The sequence below is a fragment of the Gorilla gorilla genome, chromosome 21, assembly GCF_029281585.2.
Source record: "Gorilla gorilla gorilla isolate KB3781 chromosome 21, NHGRI_mGorGor1-v2.1_pri, whole genome shotgun sequence".
In the NCBI taxonomy this organism is placed as follows: domain Eukaryota; kingdom Metazoa; phylum Chordata; class Mammalia; order Primates; family Hominidae; genus Gorilla; species Gorilla gorilla.
The window spans coordinates 56384054-56411029 of NC_073245.2; the positions used below are offsets into that span (position 1 = coordinate 56384054).

The 26976-nt window shown below is 46.8% G+C and overlaps 1 protein-coding gene across 2 annotated transcripts in view; it reads right to left on the reverse strand.

Annotated features, from left to right (window-relative positions):
* Positions 1-26976, reverse strand: part of JPH2 (junctophilin 2) — a 77229-nt gene that overhangs the window by 43024 nt on the left and 7229 nt on the right. For both annotated transcript variants that reach the window (XM_019016695.4, XM_055373015.2), the window contains exon 2: positions 6067-6856. In XM_019016695.4, coding sequence (XP_018872240.4) covers positions 6067-6856 — 790 coding nt within the window. The remainder of the gene's footprint in view (positions 1-6066; positions 6857-26976) is intronic.

The following is a 26976-nucleotide window of genomic DNA, read 5'->3' on the forward strand; positions in this document are numbered from 1 at the left end:
TGAGGGGATAGAAGACAGACAGATGCCACCCTGGTACAAAACCTGAGATGCTCCAAACCTCACACCCTAGGACAACTGAGAACTCAGGGCCATGCCCTGCCTCTGCCACGGGGGCACAACAGCAGGAAGACTAGACAACAGCAATGGCAGCTGATGCTTACAGACTACTTCCTGCTTGTCAGCCCTGTGGCGTGTGTATATACCCTTCGTATGGAGGCTCTGCTTCAACCTTGTGAAAACTCTTTGAGGTGCGTCTTCTAGAAGTTAGAAATTTGAGGTCTGGAGGGAAGAAAGGATATAGCAAGCAAGGGGCTGAGTCTAAGCCTGACTCTTAACACTCACTGTGCTCCTTCCAGAAAACAAGCATTTGTCAGGGTGTTGGCATGACAACCTGAAAACTTTAGGCGCCTCCCCAAACATACCAGCTTCCCTCCACAATCCAGTATCTATGACCTTAAAAGGCATCACAAAAGAGTTCTTAGCTACAAAATCAGAAGACATAAATCTAGTTCCCTCTCGATCGCTTTGTGGCTGTGAGTATATCTAGATCCTTTTCTGCACCTCAGTCTCCCCAGCTGCTCAGTGACAGGGTTGGGACTACTCTGAGGGCCTGAATGGGTCTACAGCAACACTGTCCAATAAATATAACATGTATCACATTGTAATTTTAAATGTTCTAGTAGCCACATTCAAAAAAGTAAAAAGAAACAGTGCAATTAATTTTAACAATGTATTTTGTCAAAGCTGATGTATCTAAAATGTAACCATTTCAATATGTAATCAATATTTTAAAAATGATTAATAGGTTACTTTACATTCTTTTCATACTAAGTATCTGAAATCCAGGATGTTTCACATTTACAGCGCATCTCCATTTGGACCAGCCACATTCCAAGTGCCCAGTAGCCATGTATGGCAAGCGGCTACCATACTGGACAGCCCAGGTCTAGAATCTTTTTCAATCCATAGCTCATTTTACAGGGAAGAGCTGTCTCATCTTTCTCCCTTCTCTTAGGAAAGATGTCCTGATCGTAGCCTCCGGGCTGACAAGTTCCACATGAGCCCGGAGAGAGGAGCTGGAAGCCACAATGGAGAGAAAGCCGGGCCTGCCTGGGTGTGAAGAGGCTGTGGCTGCTGGGGATGCTTTCTGTCTCTCCACAGCCAGATTACTCACGAACCCCCAGGGATGGGGAGAGTCCCTGAGGAAGATGGCCACAATCCTGCTTTTCCTCCTGACCCCAAAATTCCCTTAATTGGAAATTCAGTCTGAGCTTGAAACCCATCCAGGCAGCCACCTCCACCCATGGCAACATCTCCATGGGCACGCAGGACTCCTGCCCCAGACACACAAGGAATCCAATCCCACAGCAGCACCGCATGCAAGAGGCTGGATCCCAGCTTCTCAGTCCCCAGGCTCACTTCCCGGCTGTGGGCCTGGCAGCCTTCTCGGTGGGAGCCCGAAACCTCCACATGCAGGGGCACAGGCATTGGCAGGAAGGACCAGGAGGGCAAGGAAAATAAGGGGGCATCCCTCCTTCTCCCCAGACTTCCACTTCCTCACCTTTAAAATCAAATGTTGTTAGATCATAGCAATGATTGTCCTTATGCTGGCTGCCCTGTGCCAGGCATTTTACAGGCATTAGCTCGCATACTCCTTCTAACCACCCTATAAGGAAAGAGGATCCCAGGGTCAGAGTGGTGAAACAACTTGGGCAAGGTCACACAGCTCTTCAGGAGAAGAGCTGGGGTTCCAATTCATGGTCTTCTGAATCAAGAACCTGAGCTCCTTCCTGCTGTGCTGTGCCTAAGTGGCCCAGGGTGGTCCAGGACAGTCCGAGCTTACACTTGTCATAACCAGATATATTTAGTGTAATTATTTAAAATGTTCCCTTTGGAAGAAGGAGCAAATCTTCCATACAGAGGAATTTTAAATAATATAGGTAGATATTCCCCCCTCCAAAAGGTGCGCCTGAATTCCAGACCCTTCTCCCTCTTGAGTGTGGGCTGCACTGAGTGTCTGAATTCCAAAGGATGGAGTGGGAAAAGAGGAAATAGTAACTGTACATCAGAGAAACCTGGCCGACCCACCTTAGCCAAGTGATCAAAGTTAACATCCTCAGTTTATAAGAAACATATCAGACAAACCCAAACTGAGGGACACTCTATAAACTATCTCACCAGTACTCCTCAAAACTGTTGGGCTGGGCGTGGTGGCTCACACCTGTAATACGAGCACTTTGGGAGGCCAAAGCAGGAGGATCACTTGAGTCCAGGAGTTCGAGAATAGCCTGGCCAATATGGCAAAACCCCGTCTCTATTAAAAATACAAAAATTAGCCAGGTGTGGTGGCGCACACCTGTGGTCCCAGCTACTTTGGTGACTGAGGCACAAGAATCACTTGAATCCAGGAGGCGGAGGTTGCAGTGAGCCAAGATGGCACCACTGCACTCAGCCTGGGCAACACAGTGAGACCCTGCCTCAAAAAAAAAAAAATACTGTCAAGGCCACACAAAAAAAGCAAAGAATCAGAAACTATCACAGACCAAAGGGAACCAAGGAGACCTGACAACTAAATGCAGTGTATGATCCTTCAGGAAATCCTGAAGCAGAAAGAAGACATTGATGGAAAAACTAGTGAAATGCAAATAAAGTCTGGAGTTCAGTGAAGAGTCATGTGCCATGTTGGTCTTGACAAATGTATTATGATAACGTAAGAAGTTAACAATAGGGGAAAATGGGTAGAGTGTAAGGGAACTCTTTGTATTCTTTTTGGAACTTTTCTGTAAATCTAAAATTATTCCCACCTAAAAGTTTTATTTTTAAAAAGTGCTCCCTTTTACTCACAGAAGTGTTCAGGTTTAGACAATAAATTATATGAGCACCTGGTCATAAGCCTGGTCCTGCCTGTCTTAGACTATCTGTGCCACTTTAACAGAATACCTGGGACCGGGTCATTTGTAGGGGAAGTCCAAGGCCAAGGCACCAGTGGGTTCAGTGTCTGGTGAGGCCATTGTCTTCCTCCAAGATGGCACCTTGCACACTACATTCTCCAGAGGGGAGGAAGGTTGGATCCTCACACAGCAGAAGGCGGGAGTGCCAAGAGACAAAAAGGGGTCAAACTCACCATTTTATAAGGGATTTAATCCCACCCATGAGGATTAATCACCTCTCAAAGATTAGTCTCAGAACTAATCACCTCCCAAAGTTCCCACGTCTTAATGTTACAATAACAATTAAATTTCAACATGAGTTTTGGAGGGGATAAACATTCAAACTATACTCGCCTCTAACCAAGACGTTTTAAGAAAATCACCCATACCTTCTGTCCCCTTTAGTGATGCCAACGGCTCACACACTCATAGCAGTGTAAAGTTTACAAAGTTTAGCATTAGCAAGATGTGCTCGTTAAAGTTTTTGAATCAGAAAGCTAGAGGCTGCTGCTTGGGTTCTCCCACTTGCTTGCCAGGTAGTCTTGGGCATGTTACATTCATTCCCTGGGCCTCAGTTTCCATGTCTGTAAAATGAATTCATTGTATGATGACGATGACTAGTCATATTTATCAAGCCATGTCTGGTGTCCGACACTGTAGTGGTGACTGTGATGGGCTACCCAGATTCCCCTTCAGGACTGAAGGACTTATTTCTCCCCCTCCCAGCTACTCAGAGAGTTGCCAGCTGTCAGCCCTCTCCAGGGATTGCCCTTGGCTGAAGAGAGCTGTCCAGCCCTAGTCAAGCCTCCTTCTGGAGGGTAGCCTGCATACAAATGAGGAGAGTATAAAAGATCCAGCTCCCTCATCCCAACTTGCGATGACCTTGAAGGCCATCTCCACTGCAGAGCATCCCTTATGGTTGGCTGAGGCTTTGTTGAGACTGTATTGCAACCCAGTGTCTCCCACCGCCCAGTCCGGCCTTCTTCCCTTCCCCACAAGTGTTGATCCAGAGAGTGCTCCCTGTACATTTCCTGCATGTTAATCTTCATCTCAAAGGCTGCTTCCTGGGAACTCACCTCACAATAGCATTGTGAGCCACCTGACCTGCACTGCCGTTCCTAACCCTTAGACCAACTTGTCTTTATAGATGAGATCATTGAGATTAGAGAAGAAAATGGATCCGGCCAAGGACATACAACTAAGAAATGGCGGTGCCACAGATGGAGAAACTGACACTCAGACAGGCCAACTGATCTGCCCACGTCAACGAGCTAAAAAAATGGCAAGGCCAGGATTTGGCCCTAGGCCTGCTTAACTCTGAAGACCATGTGCCCAGTCTCCTGCCAGGCCATTTACATCCTCAGGAGGACTGCTACAGCCCCAGGACAGGCGATTGCCTTTTACCACCCTCCTGCCAGACCACACTGCTGCTGTCCCTGCTCCTGTACCCCACTTCTGCTGGGTTGAAAAGGTTGAAAGGGGTACCCCACTGCTGCTGTACCCCACTCCAAATTTGCAAAATGAGAATAAGAACAGTATCTACCTTTTCAGGATCTTGTAAGAGTAAATGAGTTAATATAGGTAAAGACCTCAGAGCAGTGACTGGCACATAGAGAATCCTATTTAAGTGGTGGGTTAAAAACAAATCATGTAAGTCATGTAAAGCTGCATCTGTGGTGCGCTCTAAGGACAGAACGGCAGCTGGCGGTGGACCTCATCGGCTCTCTAAGGGAAGCAGGCTTGACCTGAGCCCTGAAGGAGGAGTTGAGGTTAAGCGAGTGGCAAAGGAACCAGTATGAACAAAAGCTCTGTGGCAGGAGGAACTAAAGAAGGAAGAACTAGCACAGAGGGAAGAAAACTCCAGGCTCAGGGAAAGAATGACAAAAAATAAGGCTGGGTAGGAGGGTGGGAACCTGATTATAAAAGGCCACTCACTAACTGGGTGATTTTGGACAAGTCACCTTATCTCTCTGAGCCTCACTTAGCTCATCTGCAAAACAGAAATAAACACAGTACCTATCATAAGGTTGTTAAAGGGACTGAGTGAGTCAATATTTGTGAACCACTTAAAATTGCCTTGTACCTAGTAGGTGCCATAAATGTTTGGAGACAACATTAGAACTTTATCTGAAGCACAATGAGAAGACTTAAAGGGGTTTGAATGTAGACGATAGGGTGGGTGTTTAGTAGATGGGAGGGTGGATGGATGCATGGGTAGATGGATAGGTGGGGGAGGTTGAATGAATAGAAGTTTGGTTGAGTGATAGAGGTGGCTGGCTGGGTAGCTGGATGACCAGGCGGGTGGGCGGGAGTGGATGTTGTTTTAATGAACAGAAGTGTGGCTGGGTGGATAAATGGAAGTACTTGAGTGAATGGATGCGTGGCTGGATGTTAAGATGGGTGGCTGGGCAGCTGGAAGCGGCTGAGTGAATGCAGGTGATTGGTGGGTGAGGGGACGGGTGAGTGGTTGAAAGGGTATCTGTATGTTTGAATGGGCATCTGGGTAGTTGGACGGGTGGTTGAGTCGATGAATGGATGGGTGGTTAGCTGGTTGAGTAGGTAAAAGGATGAAAAATTGGGTAGGTTGCATGGAATAGATAAGTAAATCTTTGAGTGAATGGGTGGTTGTTCAGGTAGATGTTAGGCTGTTGTTCGGGTGGATGTTCAGGTGTGATGTGGGACTGGAGGTGGGTGTGTGGGCGGAGGGGTTGTTCAGTGAGTGTTAGCGAAGTTAGTCAATGAAGGAATTGGGTGGATTTGGATGGATGTCTCGGTGGTTGACTGCGAGGTTGTGTGGACAGATGGATGACTGGATGACTGGATGGGTAAACAGGAAGTGGGATGGGTAGGGGAATGGAGTGGATGACTGGAGAGATGGCTGTTCAGGTGGATATTAGAAAGGTTGGGTGAGTGGTAGGGTTAAGTCAGTGGAGGGGCTGGGTGTAATTGAGTGATGGATGGATGGGTGAGTGAACAGGAGCCACCAGCTCCCGAAGAGCCTCCAATTAACCCCTGAAGGTGATGGGGGTAAAAGAAGCAGAATCAGGCTTGGAGACAGGGCCTCCTAGGTTGCCCTGCCCCAGGACCCCCTTCTCCGAGGGGAGGCGACCCCTTCCCACCCCCACCGCTGTCCTACCTGGAGGCGGCAATCTCGGCCTTCTGGCGCGCGATAGCAGCGGCGCGCTGGGCACCCTCCACACTGTGCTCCACTTTCTGGCGGACCTTGTTGCTCTTGAGCTGCAGCATGCGGCGCTTGGTGTCCTTGACCAGCACGTTGTGGCGGTACTTGCCCTCCTCGCGGTGGCCGTCGGGCAGCGTGGTGCAGCCATAGCCGTGGCGCAGGTTGTCCAGCCACTCGCCCTCGTAGCGGAGGCCACTGGAGCGTTCGCTCACGCCGAAGCCCGAGCGTTTGTCGTTCTTCCACTCGCCCATGTAGGTCTCGGTGGTGGTGGCGTCGATATCGGCCTCGAAGGGTGCGGCCTCGTCGGCGCCCTCGGCGGCCTCTCCCAGGCTGGCGGTGGACGCGGCGTCGCTGGCGCCCGAGCTGAGGTCGCTCTTAAGGAAGCTGACACGGCTGCGCTGGCTACCCACGGACGTGCGCGACTCTGCGCGCCGCAGCTTGCCCAGCAGCGCGCCCCGCTGGAAGAGGCCGCCGCCCTTGGGCGCCCGCGCGGCCGCCTCGGCATTGGCCAGGAGGCTGAGCGCGAAGCCGCCACGCGGGATGGCGGGCGAGGGCAGCGCGGGGCCGTCGGAGGCCGGCGAGGCGGGCGAGTCCGGGGCCACCGTGCCGTTGCTGTGCTCGCTGCGCAGGGACGACAGCGACGTGCGCAGCGGCGAGCGCACCACCACGGCCATCCCGTAGGGCACGCTCTGGCGCACTCCGTAGCCGTGGCGCATGCCGTTGGTGAACTGGCCTTGGTACGTCCCTGCGGGCGAGGAGAGGGCGCGTCAGTAGGCGGCACGACGGGTCCCCGCGTGTGCACGGTGGCCTGGGAGGGCAAGGGCGGGAGTGGGCAAGGCGGGGTGGGACCGAGAGGCGCACGGCCGTCTGAGGGTCAGGGTGCACAGTGCTATGAGTGTTTGAGTCTACTCGAGTGTGCAATAACACGAGTGGGTGAGCCAGGAGGAGCTTGCACGATGGTAGGAATACGTTGGTGGGAACATGGCAAGGTCACAAGTCGTGAACGGATAAGCCAGTGAGTTCGCATGGTAGTGCAAATGTTGGAGAGCATGGGCTTGTGTGTGTATTGTGCAAGATCGTGTGTACAAGACACTTGTGGGCATGCATATCGGTGTCTTTTGACTATATGAGATCATGAGGTGGGGGCAGGTGGCTCACGCCTGTAATCCCAGCACTCTGGAAGGCGGAGGCGGATGGATCGCTTGAGCTCAGGAGTTCAAGACCAACCTGGGCAACATGGTGAAACCTCTCTCTACAAAAAAACTAGTCAGGCGTGGTGGCATGCACCTGTGGTCCCAGCTACTAGAGAGGCTGAGGTGGGAGGATCACCTGAGCCCGGGAGGTCGAGGCTGCAGTGAGCCATGATTGTGCCACTGCACTCCAGCCTGGGCTACAGACTGAGACCCTGTCACACATACACACACACACACACAAATCATGAGTGTGCAGGGCAGTGTGTGCACAGTGGGGTGAGTGCCTGAGATCTCACGGAGTTGACATTATGGATGTGTATGAGGTTCTGAGTGTGCAAGGCTATCAGAGTGCCAAAGAACAAAGTAATATGTAGCACTCCAGGCTGAGTGTGTGAGGTGATGGGCATCAGTGAAACCGAGACACTGAGACCGTATGAAACCATACGGAGGAAGGCTAGTGGTGTGTACAAGGTGTCGGCAACTTAGGCCCTGCATGTACACAAGTCCGTGAGCTCCTGGGATTGAGATGCCTTATGTTAGCAGCCATCCAAGTCTTATGTGTGTGGAGAGGCAGCAGAGAGTAGTGGTTCAGAGCACAAACTCCAGAGCCAAGCTCCCTGGGTCCAGATCCTGCCTCTGCCCTTACTAGCTGTGTGACCTTGGGCAACTGACTTAACCTCCCTGTACCTTAGCTTCCTTATCTGCCAGAGGTAATAACTGCTTCTTACCTTCTAGGGTTTTTTTGAGGTTTAAATGAGTTAATGTCTCCGAAAAACTCTGAAAGCAAAGATATGTGTGTGATACTGTGATTCTACAAAGTTGTGCTCACGTGTGAGGTCACCTGAGTTGTATGACAAGCTGATACACAGCTGCCAAAATAACTTCATCCTTCACCCCCATCCTGACATGTAGTTCTCCCCAGGGCTCATCCAAAAACCTTCTCCTATTCTCTCTAGATGATTGCACATCTAGTGTTTTCAAACTGCCATTTATGTCCTGCTGACCCCCCCAAATATATCCCCAACCCCTTCCTCTCCCCTCGGTAGCTCCAGATGTCACCTTGGAAATTTGTGTTCCCTTAGATGATACACAGCCACCTCCAGCTCACGTCTGCCCTCACTCACCCCACACACACACCTGGGCCACAGTCCTGGTCTTTCTCTCCCACAGCAGTGCTGCTGAAAGGCAGTTCTCTGCCTTCATCTTTGTACCTCCACCATGTAGAACGGTACCTGATACATAACGTTCACTGCACCGAAGGCAGAAATTCTGAGGCTTCTTTGTTTTAAACACAAGCTGATACATTCTCCCTGGTTAACAAAAACCAAAAGGTCTTCCTGCTAATAAGTGTCCAGGAGCAAGATGGCTGAGTAGACAACCAAGGAAGGGACTCCTAAACTCACCCCAGCAGACCTGCTGTTGCACTGCTCTTCCCTCTTCCTGGAACCCTTTTCCTCCAGATATCCTTCAAGTCTTTGCTCAATGAGACCTACTCTGACCCCCTGTGATGGTTAATACTGAGTATTAACTTGATTGGATTGAAGGATGCAAAGTATCGATCCTGGGTGTATCTGTGACGGTGTTGCCAAAGGAGATTAACATTTGAGTCAGTGGGCTGGGGAAGGTGGACTCACCCTTAATCTGGATGGGCACCTTCTAAGCAGCTGCCAGCAAATATAAAGCAGGCAGAAAAATGTGAAAAGCCTAAACTGGCTTAGCCTCCCAGCCTACATCTTCCTCCCATGCTGCTGGATGCTTCCTGCCCTCGAACATCGGACTCCAAGTTCTTCAGCTTTGGGACTCGGACTGGCTTCCTTGCTGCTCAGCTTGTGGACAGCCCATTGAGGGACCTTGTGATCGCGTGAGTTAATGCTCCTTAATAAACTTCCATATATATATATATATATATATATATATATATATATATATATAAACACACACACACATACACACACACATCCTATTAGATCTGTCCCTCTAGAGAACCCTGATGAATACACCACCCTGTTTAAAACTGCAATCCGCTTATTTCACATTGCGTGCCTTTATCAAAACATCTCATATACCCCATAAATATTTAATATATACATCTATTATGAACCCACAAAATTTTTTCCAAAATTGCAATCTGCCTGCACCCCCACCACCCTGCTCACTTATCTACTTTTCCTTATTTTTCCCATAGCACATATCACCTTCTAACATGCCATATGACTTATTTATTACATTAATTGCTTTTCTCCCTCTGCTAAAATGGAAGCTGCATGAGGGCAGGGATCTTTTCTATTTTGTTCTTGGATGGATTCCAGAACCTGGAACAGTGCCCGGTACACAGAGGTGCTCCGTTAGTATCTGCAAAATGGCTGACTGACTAAACCTGTTCAAAAATTCCATCTCATTGGGTGACCTTGGCAATTCCTTTTCTTAACACCTCCATTGTCTGCCTGTCAATGATGTGTTGGGTGAAGAGCTCTCCAAGGCTTGACCTAACTCTGAGATGCTGAGCTTCTAGGAATTGGTGCACTGTAACTTTGGAGGCGAAGGAGGGCACATCTAGATGCTTCCACACTGCCTGGTCCCTCCCAGCACATTGAGCTCAGGATCCCCCTTCTACCCCACCCTGCCTCTTCTGCATGAAGAGCCCCCATTAAGGATCAAGAACCCCCATTAAGGATCATGTACAATGCCAGGGGCTCACTAAACCTCTCAACAGTCGTGTGAGGTGAGTCCCATGATAATGCGAATTTCCAGGAGGATGCTGGTGATCTGAGAGGTTAAGCAATTTGACCAAGGAAATGGGATCCAAGCCTAAGTCTGTCTGATGCCAGAGTGTATGCTGCGAGCCCATGGCTCTTAATCCTGGTGTGCATTAGAAGCACCAGTGAAACTTTAAAAGAAAACAACTGATCCTTGGGCTTCACCACCATCAATTCCTGTTTATCCTGTTGGAAAAGGTCCCTAGTGCTTCCAGCCCCTCTGGACAGCAAGAAAGAACAGCCAGGAGGGAGAGATACCTGGGCTCTGTTCCCTTCAATGACCAGCCTCAAAAAACCAAGGATCATGGAATATCAGCAATAAAAGGGCTAAAGAGAAATGGAGAGAGACAGAAATGGAGAAGAAAGCATTGGGCATGATCTCATAGAGGAAGATGCAAATATGACCTCTATTTCATAGGTAGATTGATGTTCAGAGAAGTTATGTGACTTGCCCAATGTCACACAGTGAGAAAGGAGCAGAACTGGGATTTGAACTAAGATCCAACTTAAGCTAAGGAAGTGGAAAATGGGATTGTATGACAGGTGCAATGAACAGAGAAATGAGAATGTGGTATAGCTGATGAAAAATGGGAAGTTGGATAGATGGGAAACCAACAGGTCACATTTCGCAAGCTCATTCACATGTGATCCCATTGGATGGAGGCTGAGGACAGAATGGAATGTGGAGTCATCCTGGCTTCAAATATCATCCAAGCTGGGGAACCTTGGACAAGTTCCTTCTTTTGATCTTAGTTTTTTTGTCTGGAAAATGGAAAAGTAATACCCACTTTCCAGGGGTCTTTTGAGGATTAAAAATGAGACAACAAAAAATGGAAACAATTCAAATGTCAGTCAGCTGGTACATGGATAAACTAACACAGTGAAGTGCTAGAAAAGAGAGCGTGCTAGAAAAGAGAAGTGCTAGAAAAGTGCAAGAAAAGAGAGCAGGCTGCTGTTACACACAACACATGAGTGGGTCTCCAAAACATGCTAAGTGAACAAAGCTAGAGATGAAAGCTGTGTGACTCCAGTTACATGAAAGCCTCAAACAAACAAACAAACAAACCTATAGTGCCAGAAAGTGGATCTGTGGTTGCCAGGGGCTGGGTGTGGAAGAAATAGAATGCAAAAGGGCACAGGGAAACTTTCTGAGTTGATGGAAATGTTCTGCATCTTTTTATTTTTTATTTTTTTTGGAGGTCGGGGGATGGAGTTTTGCTCTTGTCACCCAGGGTGGAGTGCAATGTTGCAATCTTGGCTTGCTGCAACCTCCGCCTCCTGGGTTCAAGCGATTCTCCTGCCTCAGCCTTCTGAGTAGCTGGGATTACAGGTGTGTGTCACCACCCCCAGCTAATTTTTGCATTTTTAGTAGAGATGGGGTTTCATCATGTTGGCCAGGCTGGTCTCAAACTCCTGACCTCAGGTGATCCACCCACCTCGCCTCCCAAAGTGTTGGGATTGCAGGCGTGAGCTACTGCGCCCAGCCAAATGTTCTGCATTTTAATTGTGCTGATGGTTTACACAAGCGTGTACATCTGTCACACCTGTACATTTCAAATGCATTTTATCACATGGAAATTACACCTTGATAAAGTTGGTTTTTGTAATGTAAATAAATAAATTGTAAAGAAGCTTTTCAGAAAAAAAAAAAAAAAAACCCAGCATAGCATTCTGCAAATATCTATCAGGAAAGTCATCAGCTCTACTTTCCAAATGAATCCAGAATCCAGCCGCTTCTCACCACCTCCACTTCGACTAGATAGTTGTCTGTGCCACCGTTCTCTCTCACGTGGATTTTCATAGTCACTGCCATACTGGTCTCCTGATTCCACTCTTGCCCCTCTATCCATCCCTGACACAGCAATCGGAGGGATTTTGTTCACATGTATTAAGTCAGATCACGACACTGCACTGACCCTTCTCACTCAGAAGAAAAGCTGAAGTCCTTAGTGACCCGCAGGCCCTACCTGACTTCATCCCCATTCACTCCTCTGTGCTCCTCTCCCCCCATCCTCCCCTTTCCCTCACTCCACTCTAGCCACGAAGACTGCTTTGCTGCTGCACAGGGGCCATGGAACCACCTCAGGGCCTCGGTATTGCTGTTCCCTCTACCTGTAATGCCCTTCCTCCAGATACCTACATGGCTCACCCTCTTGCCGTCTTCAAGCCTTTACTCAAATGTCATCTTCTCAGTGAAGCCACCCGTGACCACCCTATTTAAGATTCAACCCCTGCCCAAGGTCTTCTATCTCCCTTCCTTGCTTTATTTTTCCTAGAGCATATCTAATGCAACATACATTTTGCTTTTTCTTGTGTTATTGACCATCCGCCTCACTGGCATGCGAGCTCCTTAAAGGCAAGGATTCTTTTCTTTTTTTGTTCACTGTGGTATCCTCAGTGCCTCGAACTGTGCCAAATAGGTACTCAGTAAATATGTGTTGGATGAATGAATGGATGAATGAACATCAGGCATTCCATAACTGTTTATTCTCTTCTTTCTGTTTTGTCCATCTGCAAACAGCTCTGTGGAAATGACAGCTCTGGGGAGGTATTTTATGGTTCCTGTTTCACAGATGAGAAAAAACTAAGGCCCATCAAGGACAAAGGACTCATCCAAGATGACACAGCTAATAAATATGCCAGAGCCAAACTCACATCCATGTCTGGCTATGCTCCTCTACTTCTCAGAAGAAATTTTAAAAAATGAAAGGGAAAAGTGAACAGGCAGAGAGCAGAGAAGATGGTAAACTGGGAGAAAGAGACAAGACATCTAATCTCTGGGTTGGACAACTTTATGAAAGTAAATCAACCAACCTACCTTTAGCTTCAGTTTGGCCAGAGATGGGCTGACGTAGTCCCTTTAAGCCCAAGAAAAACTGAGATTGCAACAGGAGAGCAGCTCTTGGCCACCAGTTGGGAAGGAAACAGTCAGGCTATATTAGGAAACTTACAAGCAAGTGGCAAGAGGCACAGACACCCAGGGGAGGCTGGGAGTGACAGGGCCCTGGGAAGGGGAAAAACCAACTCCTGAGGCCACCCCCACTCCAACTCCCTCCAAGACAGGACAGTTCTCCCTGGAGACAGGAAGAATGCATCCACAAAGGGAGAGAGGGAGGCCTCTGCCCATGGCCATCTGGCTGAGAGGGGCAGTCTGCAGAAGGAAGGGCCTCCTCCGATACCCTTTGGACTGCCTCCTCACTGAGCTTTGTAAACCCTGCAGGGCTTCCCACTGTCCCAAAGGAAAGGGGTGAGATCCCCAACAGCCTACAAAACCTGGCAGGGGCCGCCCCTGCCACCTCCCCTGCCTCATCTTGGACTGCTCACCACTCACACTTGCCTTCCCACCTTGGGGCCTTTGCACAAGCTTTCCCCATTTCTTCACATGCTCTTCTCTTCCCTCTTCCCCTGGCCAACTTCTATTGACAGTTCAAGCTTTGGCTTAAACGTGATTTCATCCAGGAAGATTTCTTGAGCCCCATTCCCTGAGTGCTGCTGGAAACAGCCACATGTTATCATGTCATCCATTTTTCTTAGCACTTTCCACAGGTGCCGTTGAATAATTATCATGACCATTTGTTCACCGGAAGCCTTCCCTGCTTGTCTTTGCCTTCCAAGAGGGAGGAAGCTTTGTCTACCTTATTCTTGCTAAGATCCTGGCATCTAGCACAGTTCCCAGGCCCAAGGAAATCCTCGGTAAGCATCCGATGAATTTTCAAGTCTTTTCCTGAATGACATTCTTGTGTCCTTTGAGAGGCAGGAAACCCATCTTTTTTCCCTCATGACTCGGCATGCAGTAGGTGCTCAGTAGTGGACAGCACTGGCTGCCAAGGGTGTTCAGGTCCAGATTCAGCAGTTCAAGCCCTGGGAGTTATTGGTGTACATGTAAAATGCTGGTGAAGGCCATAACCATGGCAAAAATACAGTCCTGTCCCCCCGATAGGACTCCCGAAATTAATCAAACCTAAGTATAGCCTTCTTGCAGTTGCTCTTCTGGTGAGTATAGAATAACAGGGATTTAAATCTAAACTCTGACGCTGAATAGTTCTAAGACATGCATAAACTATTTAAGCCTGCGGAGCCTCAGTTTGTCCTTCTGTAAAATGGAAATCATGATACCTTCTGCATCTGGTTGTTCATACAACCCTTTGCATTTGACAAGCTAGATGAAGACCATGCATTCTTCTAGCTAGGTGCTGGGATACAGCTGTGAACTAAGTGGACATGATCGCTGCCAGCAAGGGGCTCAGAGTCTTGTGCCAGGGATAGACTAAATATAATTAACCAATCACAGAAATAAATGCAGCCATGGCAGCAGTCCAGATGAGAGGTGACGCCCCAGGTCTTGAGTGGCAGGGAGTGGGGAGGGTGGGTTGAAGATTAAATAAACTGTGTGTGAGGCAGCTAGCTCAGTGCCTACGATATAGTAAGTGTTCAGTAAACCCTAGATTTTTGACAGGTCAGAGTCTTTGCCCAGAAAGGATTAACTGGAAAGATGGAAAGGAGCCACAGAAGACAGAGAGAGCTCAGGAAGAAAATGAGACCAGCTCCAATTTTCTGCCCGGGTCCAGTTGTTTGTAAGAAAGCATGTTTGTGCTCTGGAATACTCAGATTTTGAATATTCCAGAATTTTTAAAAATTCACACAAAAAGAATGGAAAATATCTCATTAATGATTGTATATTGTTTACACACAAAAAAGATAATATTGTGGATAATGAGTTAAATAAAATGTATTATTAAAATTAATTTCACCTTTTTAAATATGGCTACTAAAATTTTTTAAATTACATACATAGTTCATATTATACTTCCATTAGAAAGTTCTGGTTTAAGTCATTTGGAGTTAGGGTTTTCCTTGACCTGCAGACAAAAGAGTATCTTAATGGATACAGGTAACATCATTTTGATTTTACAGTTGGAAAAGCTGAAACTAAGAATTTTAATGACTTGCTCATATTAACACAATGTGGCAGTTGTTGGCAATCACAGCCAAGCGTCCTGACTAGTGCTTTCACCTCTAAGAATATGAGAACTTCCCTTACAAGTTAAAAATTCCAAAATTCTCACCCAAATCTCAGCTCTGAAGAAAGCGTGACCATTTCGGAAATGCAAGTGCTATGGTTCAGATGTTTGTCCCCTCCAAACTTCATGTTGAAATGTTATCCTCAGTGTTGGAGGTGGGGACTAATGGGAGGTGTTTGGGTCATGGGGGCAGATCCCTCATGAATAGATTAATGCCCTCTCTTGGGGGGTGAGTGAGTTTCTGCTCTGTTAATTCCCACAAGAGCTGGTTGTTACAAAGAGCCTGGCACCTTTTCACTCTCACTCTTGCTTCCACTCTTGCCATGTGATCTCTGCACACACCAGCTCCCCTTCACCTTCTGCCATGAGTGGAAGCAGCCTGAGGCCCTTATCAGAGGTAGATGCTCCACCTTGAACTTTCCAGCCACCAGAATCGTTAATCAAATAAACCTTTTTTCTTTGTAAATTACCTGGCCTTGGGTATTTTTTTTTTTTTTTTTGAGATAGAGTCTTGCTCTGTTGCCCAGGCTGGAGTGCAGTAGTGTGATCTTGGCTCACTGCAACCACCGCCTCCTGGGTTTAAGCAATTCTCCTGCCTCAGCCTCCCAAGTAGCTGGGACTACAGGTTCCTGCCACCATGCCCAACTAATTTTTTTGTAGTTTTAGTAGAGATGGGGTTTTTCACTGTATTGGCCAGGCTAGTCTCAAACTCCTGACCTCATGATCCGCCCGCCTTGGCCTCCCAAAGTGCTGGGATTACAGGCATGAGCCACCACACCTGGCCCTCAGGTATTCATTTATAGCAACACAGAATTGACTAAGACACCAAGGAAGAGCTGGGAGATCCAGAATCCAGTTTGAGACATCAAAGAGACATATGGGCCAGACCAGGATTCTGCCTCCAAATACAGAATGGACACTGAGAACACCACCCCATCTGGCCAGTGACACCTTCCTATTTCTAGGGAACTATCTGAGGTTGGAAGATCAGTGTGCCTGGGTGCTATGGTTTAATGTTTGTCCCCCTAAAAAAACTCAAATTGAAACTTAATCCCCAATGTGGCAGTATTGAGAGGTGGGGCCTTTAAGAGGTGATTAATCCACTCATGGATTCATGGTTTAATTGGTTATGGGAGTGGGGCTGGTGGCTTTATAAGAAGAGGAAGAGAGATCTGAGCTAGCACACTCGGCCCTCTCATCACATGACACCCTGTGCCACCTTGGGACTCTGCAGAGAGTCTCCACCAGTAAGAATGCCACTCCTGATATGACCCCTTGACCTTGGACTGCCTAGCCTCCAGAACTCTAGGAAATACATTTTGTTTCTTATAAACTACACAGTTTCAGGTATTCTGTTATAAGTAACAGAAAGCAAACTAACACACTGGAGAACTGAACAGAGATGGAGAGAAGGAACGAGGACTAGCTCCTTTCTAGGAGTCCCCATTGCCTATAGAAGTCCTTACCTGATAGTCCAGTTCCTTCATGACCTGGTTCCAAGTCACTTTCTCAGCCTTGTCTTCCCAAATCCTTCATAGCCCAGTTTCAAACCACCTCCTTCAGGGAACCACCTTCCTTCCTCCAAATTCTCATTGCCCAAGACATTTATCACTTCTTACTTCCCATGGCAGCTCTCTTGTCTTTATCTTGCCTGTTTTGTCTACCAGCCATTGCTGATCCTTCTCCAAGTCCTCTCACATAGTACCAGATGTTGGCATAAGATCTTTGGGTGGCCCATAGAAGTGTCATCAACAAATTTCAGACAGTGTTTAAGATGGAGCATGGCAGATACAGAGTGAGCATCAGAGAGTCCAGGGGTTAATGGCTCTTGTTCAAGCATACCAAGATCAGACCAGGTGAACCAGAAATGCTCACTGTGGTCAGCACACATGCCCATGCCACAGACACCACACAGATGCTCCTGATTATAAGGGACTCATAGCTTGGCTCTAACCCACCTTGATAAAGACTATGGACCCAGCATCCCAGAGAAAGTAAGCCAGGGCTAAGACATCTTTGGAGATAGCAAAGAATAATGGAAATCACATGGTCTTCAGATAGACCTGACTCTGAATATCTCTTTAATTTTGCTCAATATATTGTTAAAATGAATAGATAAGAAAGTATCCTAACAGATACAGGCATCATCATTTCGATGTTACAATTGGAAAAACTGAAACTAAGAATTTAAATGACTCTCATGATGACGCACTGCGATACTCCTTAATTCTCTTGGTCTCCACCCTATCTGTCTAGTCCAAGCCACATCCTTTTCTCCCTTGATAATGACAGTAGTATCCTCCCTGCCCCCCTACTTCAGTTGACCCTTTGCTGCTGCCACTCATCTTCTTCATAAGATGCAACTCTCAGCAGGTTACTCCCCATCCTAAAACCCTGCAGTAACTTCGCAGTGCCTTGAGGAGTGTCTCAGGTCAGGATCCCTAGGGAACAGATTCTGAAGCTGAGATGATGTGTGGGAGATTTAGCGGGGAGTGCTCTCAGGAAGAGCACGTGTAAGGAAGGAAGCAGGATTTGGCGGTGGAAGAAGCTGAACATCTGCAACAGAATATTCAACTGATCCCAGGGGGATTTAAGCTGGTATAGCCCTTCAGCGTTGCCCAAAATCAAAGCAAGGGGGGCCAGGTCATTACAGTCATTGGATGTGAATGAGGCAGCTCCCTTTGTTGGAGAGAAATACCCAGCCAGGGTCTGTCAGCTGCTAACACTCCTGGCAGCTCGGGGAATGTGTCCCTGGTCCTAAGGAGTGTCTGAAGGGGTAGCCTAGAATCTACTAGGAGGAGGAAGTTCAAGCTCCTCACTGTGACCCACAAAACTCTCATGATCTGGGCTTTGCCAATCTCTCCAGCCTCATCCACCCCACTCTCTCTCTGAGTCTGTGCTCCAGCCTTTTCTGGAACACAGCATACTCAGGTCCCACCTCCAAGCCTTTGCATTTGCTGTCCCTTCTGCCTGCCTGTGCGGCCTCCCCTGTCACCCAGTTTACCTCTATTCATCCTGCATATCTCAGCTCAAACATCACTTCCTCAAGGACGCCTTCTCTGATTATCAGACCAGACCAGGTTTCCCTGTTATCAGTTCATAAATTCTTCTATTTTTCCTTCAAAATATGTATCACATTTTGTATTTAAGTAACTGTTAGATGCCGGTCTCTGCTGTTAAGATACATGCACTTGGGGGCAGGGACAGGTCTGACTCGCCCACCACAGCATCCCCAGCACTCCATGCAGGGACTCACACATGGAAGACATTCAACAGATACTGTCAAATGCATTAACAAGCACAGGCTTTGAATAAGGTCTCTTTGAGTCTGTCTCCTCTCAGTAAAGTGAGCATAGCAAGTTTCCTTTGCAAGGTTGCTGTATTACATGGTTTATCTAGCAGAGATCTCAGGCTCTCAACAAAGGTTGGCTCCTTTCACTTCATGGGAAAAGACTGTAGGGTGACCAGTCATCCCAGTTTGCCTATGTCTGAGAGGTTTCCTGGGATGTGGAAATTTCAGTGCTAATACCGGGCAGTTTCAGGCAAATTGAGATGGCTGATCACCCTAAATTGGGGTGAGAAGGAAAAAGGGGCATTTCGTATTAGTACAATAGTCAGGATATAGTAGCAAACCAGCTTTTTAGGACAAACCAACCAACCAACCTCAGTTTGTATTATTAGTCAGTTTCCACTGTGTAAATACCCCCACCATGACTGCAAAGTTTCTGAGCTCTCATGAGCCAGTAGGAGCTGGCTCTAGTAACCTGTATGTGTGTATATATAAATATGTTTTGTTTTGTTTTGTTTTGTTTCGAGACAGAGTCTCACTCTGTAATCCAAGCTGGAGTGCAGTGGCACAATCACAGCTCATTGCAGCCTCAACCTCCTGGGCTAAAGTGATCCTCCCACCTCAGCCTCCCAAGTAACTGGGACCACAGGTGCATGCCATCATGCTGGCTAATTTTATTTTTTGTAGAGATGTGGTCTCACTATGTTGCCCAGGCTGCTCTTGAACTCCTGGACTCAAGCAATCCTCCTGTCTCAACCTCCCAAAGTGTTGCAATCACAGGCAGGAGCCACCAAGCCCAGCTCAATAACCCATATTTAATATGAGCTCTCAGGTTTCTATTGCAAATGTGCCACACAGCCATAGACAACCTCAACTGTGGTGCAAGTGAGAATATTTCAATCCTGAGAAGGTCACAGCTGGAGTGGAGCTTGGAGATTAAAACCGCTTTTATAAAACTTATGACGGTGAAAAAAATCTGACATAAAAATATTTAACAGCAAAAAAAATCGATATAACTGACTCCATCTTACTTCTAACCTCACAAGCTAACTGTCTTCATTCATGCCTGGACATAGACCAAACTAACTATTCAAAAATTGAGTTAATAGTTTAAGACAAAAATAGTTAACAGTCCTTTCCTGAAACTAACCCCTTCTTTACTGAGAGACCAAAACTGCCTTTATAAAATTATGACTCCAGAGAAATATAGCCAGAGGTTACAGAACTTGTAACCTCCCCAGCGACTCCTATAGATAACATCGCTACTGTCAAAACCTAAAATTGGCCTTTAAAATATTTTTTGAACTTTTACATTCTGACGATTCTACCCAGACCTGCGACTCATAGCAAAAAACTAATTCAACCAGTCCTATAACCCCCACCCTGAAACTGCCTCAATATAAAAAAGCCAGCTTCGACTTCCTGTAATTTCATCCCCAATCCAACCAATCAACATTTCCCTCTCCCTAGCCCCCTGCCCGCCAAACTATCCTTAAAAAATGCTACCTTCCAAACTTTCAGAGACATAAATTTAAATAATAAACCCCCATCTTCTCACTTGACTAGCCCCACATTTATTAAACTCTTCCCCTACTATAATACCATTGTCCTAATAAGTAAATTTTACCCATACAACAAACAAACAAAGGCCGGGTGCTGTGGCTTACACTTGTAATCCTAGCACTTTGGGAGGCCAAGGTGGGTGGGTCACGAGGTCAGGAGTTCAAGACCATCCTGGCCAACATGGCAAAATCCTGTCTCTACTAAAAACACAAAAATTAGCCTGGCGTGGTGGCGCATGCCTGTAATCGCAGCTACTCAGGAGGCTGAGGCAGAGAATTGCTTGAACCCAGGAGACGGAGGTTGCAGTTAGCCGAGATCGTACCACTGCACTCCAGCCTGGGCGACTGAGAGAGACTCCGTCTCAAAACAAACAAACAAACAAACAAACAAACAAACAATTCATCAGACGATGATAAGATCTTCTAGTCCAAGCCCATAAGTAATCCATCACATAGGCCACTTATTCCCCATCCTGTGTCCTCAACTGACATTGCTAATGGGTCATGAGGCTGAGTACCACTATAGCCTACAGTCCCCACTCACCACTTCCACAGGTAGCCACACCCAATTAGCCAGTGTTGTGCGTGAGAAAATCTGCTTACCTGCATGGGTAAGTGTAGTCTTATTCCTTCATTATATGGGGAAGGAAGCTTAGGCTCAGAGAGGTAGAGGGACCTGCCCAAGGCCACACAGCCCAGGAGTAGCTCAGCTGGGACTGAAGAACAGGTCCCTTGCCTCAATTGCTCTTTCAACGCTGCCTTGCATTGAACAGCTGAGTACCCAGAGTGGGGAGAAACAAAGGGAGGCCACCCAGGATTCTGAGGCTACATTCTGGAAAACTGTGCTTAGACACCCCCGCCCCCAACCCTTTTTGCATCCTGAGGGCTCCTTATTATGTCTACATGTAAATACTGTTTGTATGGAGGAAGCACTTTTTAAAAATTGCAAAAGTTGGGCCAGGTGCAGTGGCTCACGCCTGTAATCCCAGCACTTTGGGAGGCCAAGGCAGGCAGATCACTTGAGGTCAGGAGTTCGCGACCAGCCTGTCCAACATGGTGAAACCCCGTCTCTACTAAAAATACAAAAATTAGTCAGGTGTGGTGGCGCTTGCCTGTAATCCCAGCTACTTGGGAGGCTGAGGCAGGAGAATCGCTTGAACCCAAGAAGTGGAGGTTGCAGTAAGCCAGGTGTGGTGGCTCATGGCTGTAATCCCAGCACTTTGGGAAGCTGAGGTGGGTGGATCTCTTGAGCTCAGGAGTTCAAGACCAGCCTGGTCAACCCCTGTCTCTACTGAAACTACAAAAAAGTAGCCGGTTGTGGTGGTGCACGTCTGTGGTCCCAGCTACTCAGGAGGCTGACATGGGAGGATTGCTTGAGCCCCGTGCAGGGGTGGAGGTTGCGGTGGGCCAAGATCCCTCCTGCACTCCAGTCTGGGTAACAGAGTGAGACCCTGTCTCAAATTTAAAAAAAAGAAAACAAAATTTTAAAAGTCATATGCTCATTGCAAAAAAAATCCAAACAAGAGAAGAGTATATAAAAGAAAACACCTTTGTCGGGTCTCCCCAGGGTAACTCCTGTTAATGATTTAGATCCTTCCAGGCCTTTTTCTGCCAATTTGCAACTGTATACTTATCACAAATAGACTAAAAGATTAGCTGTTCACCAGTCTACCACTGACCCCATCTCTGAGAACACTACCTAGCACCTAGCAGGCACTCAATAAATATTTGCCAAATGGCTTTTGTTCACTTACAATGCCTTAGATTTCTTTCTGTATGAATATAGGTGGGTCCACCTCTGTCTTTTTAAAGGCCTGTTGTACTTCATCGCCTGGTCTCATAAATTAATTTAACAGTCCCTTCGGTGAGCATTTAGACTGCGTTACATTTTCCCGTAACAATTCCAAGGCCTTGCTCTCTGGCTCGCCTGCAAGGCTGGCACCAAAGTCCCTTCCCATGGCTTCCAAATGCTGCTGTCCATCAAATCTCCATAGTCTCTGGTTTCCTGGGATCACCAACAGACAACCCGAAGCGGAGGAGCTGGCGGCATTTGGGACCACCTCCCAGGAGCAGGGTCAGGTTACAGCGGGTGGATGACAAGTCCCTGAGCCCGCAAGGCTCCACCACCCCTACATCCAGAGGCTGCTGCCCCAGATGATGCCCCGTGGCTCACCCCCAGAAGCAGGGGATTAACCAGGAGGCATCTCCTGGGTGCTGACAGCTCTGGAGCCTGTGGCCTGGGGAAAAGGCCCATTTCCAGGCCTTGGGTCAGCTCAGCAACCCTAAGGGCCTTGGAGACCAGAAATGATTGTGTGTGCAGAAGGCAAGAGAGGTCAAGGGGAGAGGGTCTGAAAGGAGACCCACCTACCTGTGCACAGGCCTGCCCAGAACCCCAGTGCCCATGGACACTTCCAACAGGCATCTCTCACCCATGGTGTCCAGTACTGAACTCCTGACCTTCCCTCCTCAAACCCTCGCCCCATCTCAGTTCATGGCAACGCCATCCTTCCATGGTTCAGGCCAAAGCCTTGGGACCATCTTTAACTCCTCTTTCTCTCAATCCTATCCAGTCTATAAGCTTTTGCTTCAAAATGTGTCTTCTCACCACCTCTGCTACTACAAGGTAGTGGTGCAAACCACCATCTTCTCACCAGTCATAATTGTAATAAACTCACTAGCAGGTCTCCATGCCACCTCCCCCTCACCTAATACCTATTTTCCCAAAACAGCCTTTTCTCAACACAATAGCTAAAAGAATCTCATCAAATGGGTCAGATCCTGTCTGTGTTTCTTTTTTTTTTTTTTTTTTTTGAGACAGGGTCTCACTATGTTGCCCAGGCTGGCTGGTCTTGAACTCCTGGGCTCAAGCAATCCTCCTGCCTTGGCCTCTTAAAGCACTGGCCTTCTCTGTACATCCCATCAAGGGTACATACTGTAGGTTTGTCTGTCATTGATGATGTTAAATTTGATCACTTTGTTAAAAGGTAGCCATAGGCCGGGCACAGTGGCTCACGCCTGTAATCCCAGCAATTTGGGAAGCTGAGGCAGGCGGATGGCTTGGGCTCAGAAGTTTGAGACCAGCCAGGGCAACATGGAGAAACCCCGTCTTTACAAAAAAATTAGCCAGGCATGGTGATGTGTGCCTGTAATCCTAGGTACTTGCAGGCTGGGGTGGGAGGATCACTTGAGCCCAGGAGGTCGAGGCTGCAGTGAGCCGTGATTGTACCACTGCACTCCAGCCTGGGTGACAGAGCAAGACCCTGTTAAAAAAAAAAAAGAAAAAAAAAGTACCCATAAAGGATTCCAATTTAATTAAAAATAGAAATAATAAAAACATGGTGCATGCCATCCAGAGTGTCCCCTGCAGGCTGCATGCAGCTGCCCAGCCTCCATGTGTGACTCCAGCTCTACCCCATCCACAGCAATGGGCAGCCAGCATTGGCAGGAAGACCTCCAGGCACAAGGTGCTCATTCCTGGCCTGGAGCAGGGGTCACTCTGGAGTTCCTAGCACACCTGGGCTGCTCTGTGGATTCTGCCAGGCACAGATCTGTGCCAGGCAACTCTCATCAGTTCCCTTTAAGCAGGGAGTGAAAGTTACATGGGAGGGAGGTGTGCCAGCCCTAACTTCTCTCCTACTCTGTGGCTTCAGCTCGGGAAGGGATAGGTGAGAACAAGGATAACCCTCCAAGGCAGGAAGTCTATGGCAGGAAGCAACCCTGTCCCCCTCGCCCCACACCCCACCCTCAACCAGGGCCCTCAGAAAATGAGACTCGGCATTCCTCATGAGGGTGTGGAGGGCAGGGCCTGCTCCGAGGAACAGCTGCTGGGCACGGAATTAGCAGGCCCTGGAAACAAGCAAGCTCGATGAATCCCAGAAGCCTGGCCTTGGACAGGGGCACGTCTGCAGAGATTTGGCCAATCGGGCACATGAATCACTGAAAAGAAGGCCGTGGAGAGGAAAGACTAATACGGTCCGCTTTTCTGTCCTGCTAAGGGTCTGCTGTGCTCTCCTGGGGTCTCCATAGAATGCCCAGAAGCTGCCAAGACAGCAGCTCAGCTGACTGTCACGCTGATGCCTGGCTGTGAACTGGGACATGAGATTTCCAAGATGAGGTTAAATTATGCTGATTCTACATTCGAAATGGAATCGTGTCTGGCATGGATTCCATCTACACTGGCAAGACTCAAGGCAGAACTAAGTGAATCAAAGTCTTGTCTTATTTACTGTTCCAAAGTCAAAAACTCGTTTTTGTCCTCAAATATCCTCCAGAAGACAGTGACAGCTATGGTTCAGGCCATCCTGAATTAATTCACCCTTTGGAATGTGAAGGAAATACGGGAATATATATTTCGGCATTTCCTATGTGCCAGGCATGATGCTAAGTGCTTCATATGTATTATCTTGTTTCATTGTCTCGACCATATTCTGAGGGCGATTTTAACACATCCCTAAAGGAAAAAAGGAAACAGAAGCTCAGGGAGGTTACATGGTGCACCCAGGTTCATATGGTTAAGAACCGGCACAGCTGGGATTTGAACCCAGATCTTGCTACTCTAAGTCTCAGATGCTTAAATATCACGTCTTCCTTTAGTAATATCAGATTCTCTCAGGGCCTCTACACTTGATTTTCAATAACAGTCAAACTATTTTAAGTTAAAAGAGATTCCTTTTCACCTGAAAAACAAAAACAAAAAGATCCACCAGAACTAAGAAATTAACTGAGCAAGGTAAAAGAATTCAAAGTCAATATACAAAAATAGTTGTATTTCTATAAACTAGCAGTGAACAATTGAAAAAATAAAATGTTAAATGCCATTTACAATAGCACAGAAAATAAAATATCTAGGGATAAAATTAACAAAAGATGTGTAAGACATTGAATTCTCTAAAACATTGCTGCGTGAAATTAAAGAAAACCTAAACAAATAGGGATATATACCATGTTCACGGGTTGGAAGACTCACTGCTAATAAGATGTCCATTCTCTCAAACTGATCTATAGATTTAATACAGTCTTCATCAAAATCCCAGCAGGCCTTTTTCAGAAATCAAGAGGCTGGTTTTCTTTTCTTTGTTTGTTTTGTTTTGTTTTGTTTTTGTTTTTGAGACAGGGTCTCACTCTGTTGCCCAGGCTGAAGAAGCTGATTTTAAAATGGAAATGATCCAGAATAATACAATTTTGAACGGGAAGAGCAAAGTTGAAGAATTTACTCTGATTTTATGACAATATAAAGCTACAGTAACCAAGGCAGCATGACATTGGCATAAAGATAGACAAACTGATCAACAGAAAAGATATTCTATTATGCAAATAAATAAATAAATATGGAAGTTAAGTTCCTTCAAGCTTATCTCTGGAAGGAACATGTATCACAGGCCCAGAGAATGTGATACCAGGTACTTACTGCTCAGTCCTCCAGCCTGGCAAAATCACTTAACTCTTGCGTTCAGAGTAAATTGGACTAAAATTAGCTTAAGTCATAAGCTTGGAGCAGAAGAAAGAAAACTGGATCCAGAGCGCAGAAGCTGGGGTTTTTGACCCAATCGTCATAATTAAACATAAAGTCTCAACTTTTCAGCATGTAATAATAATAATAGTAGTAGTAGTAATAAAAGCACTAACACATGCCATACCCTGTTCTAAGAGCTTTACATGGATCAGGGCCTCATTTAATTTTCTCAACAAAATAGAATAAAAGAGAAAATAGCAAGCATTGCACCTAGGAAGGGAAATCTTGTTCTGTGACGGTTTGTTTCAATTTTACATTCTTTTTAGATGTGTATAGGTATAGAATTACAATGTAAAATACATATTTTTTTTTGCATTCACTGCCAGGGAAGGAATAAAACACATATCTTATAGTGGGATTGCAATTATAACAGTTTACAAGCCACTAGGGTAGTAGATGAGAGGGTTATGAGGTAACCCAAGTGATACAATGCCCATAAGACTCTTAGCTGGAGTCTGGTACATAGTAAAGGCATATTAACTAGTAGCCAGGCACAGTTATTACTATTGTCAAGGCCAGCTTCATGGGTGCTGGAACCATGCAGTCTCGTAGGACCCAGCATTCAGAAGGGCCCTGCGCCTGGGTTAATGCTCTGTTGTCCCCATCTTAAAATTCTTAATGATTTTAAAGAAGGGATCCACATTTTCATTTTGCACTGGGTCTCACGAATTATGAAGCATGTCCTAGTCTGTATCATTGTTTACCATTTATTATTTAAAATATTTATAATACAAAATGTTTAATGATCACTTATTATTATCAAATTGCATCTCTGCTTCTTATTAGCTAGACGACCTTGAGTGAGGTACTTGCATGAGCTCCATGTCAGTTTCCTCATATGTAAAACAGGAGCCGTAACTACTTCTCCATGAGGTTGTTGTGTGAAGGTTTAAACAATACAACAGGCTGGGTGCAGTGGCTCACCCCTGTAATCCCAGCACTTTGGGAGGCCAAGGCAGGGGGATCACCTGAGGTCAGGAGCTTGAGACTAGCCTGGCCAAAATGGTGAAATCCCGTCTCTATTAAAACAAAAATTTAGCTGGGCATGGTGGCACATGCCTGTAGTCACAGCTACTGAGGAGGCTGAGGCAGGAGAATTGCTTGAATCCAGGAGGCAGAGGTTACAGTGAGCCAAGATTGCACCATTGTACCCCAGCCTGGGTGACAAGAGCGGAATTCCGTCTCAAAAAATAAATAAATAAGTAACATAACATACCTCAAGTACCTCAAGTGCTAGGAATGGTGCCTGGGACTTAGTAAGCACTCCAAAAATATTAACTATCATTATTATTATTATATTTATTTTATTTTTTTTGACACAGTGTCTCATTCTGTTGCGTAGCCTGGAGTGCAGTAGTGTGATCATGGCTCACTGCAGCCTCGACCTCCCGGGCTCAAGCGATCCTCCCACCTTAGCCTCTCAAGTAGTTGGGACTATAGGCATGTGCCACCATGTCCAGCTAATTTTTGTATTTTTCTTTTTTGTAGAGATGGGGTTTCACCATGTTGCCCAGGCTGGTCTTGAACTCCTG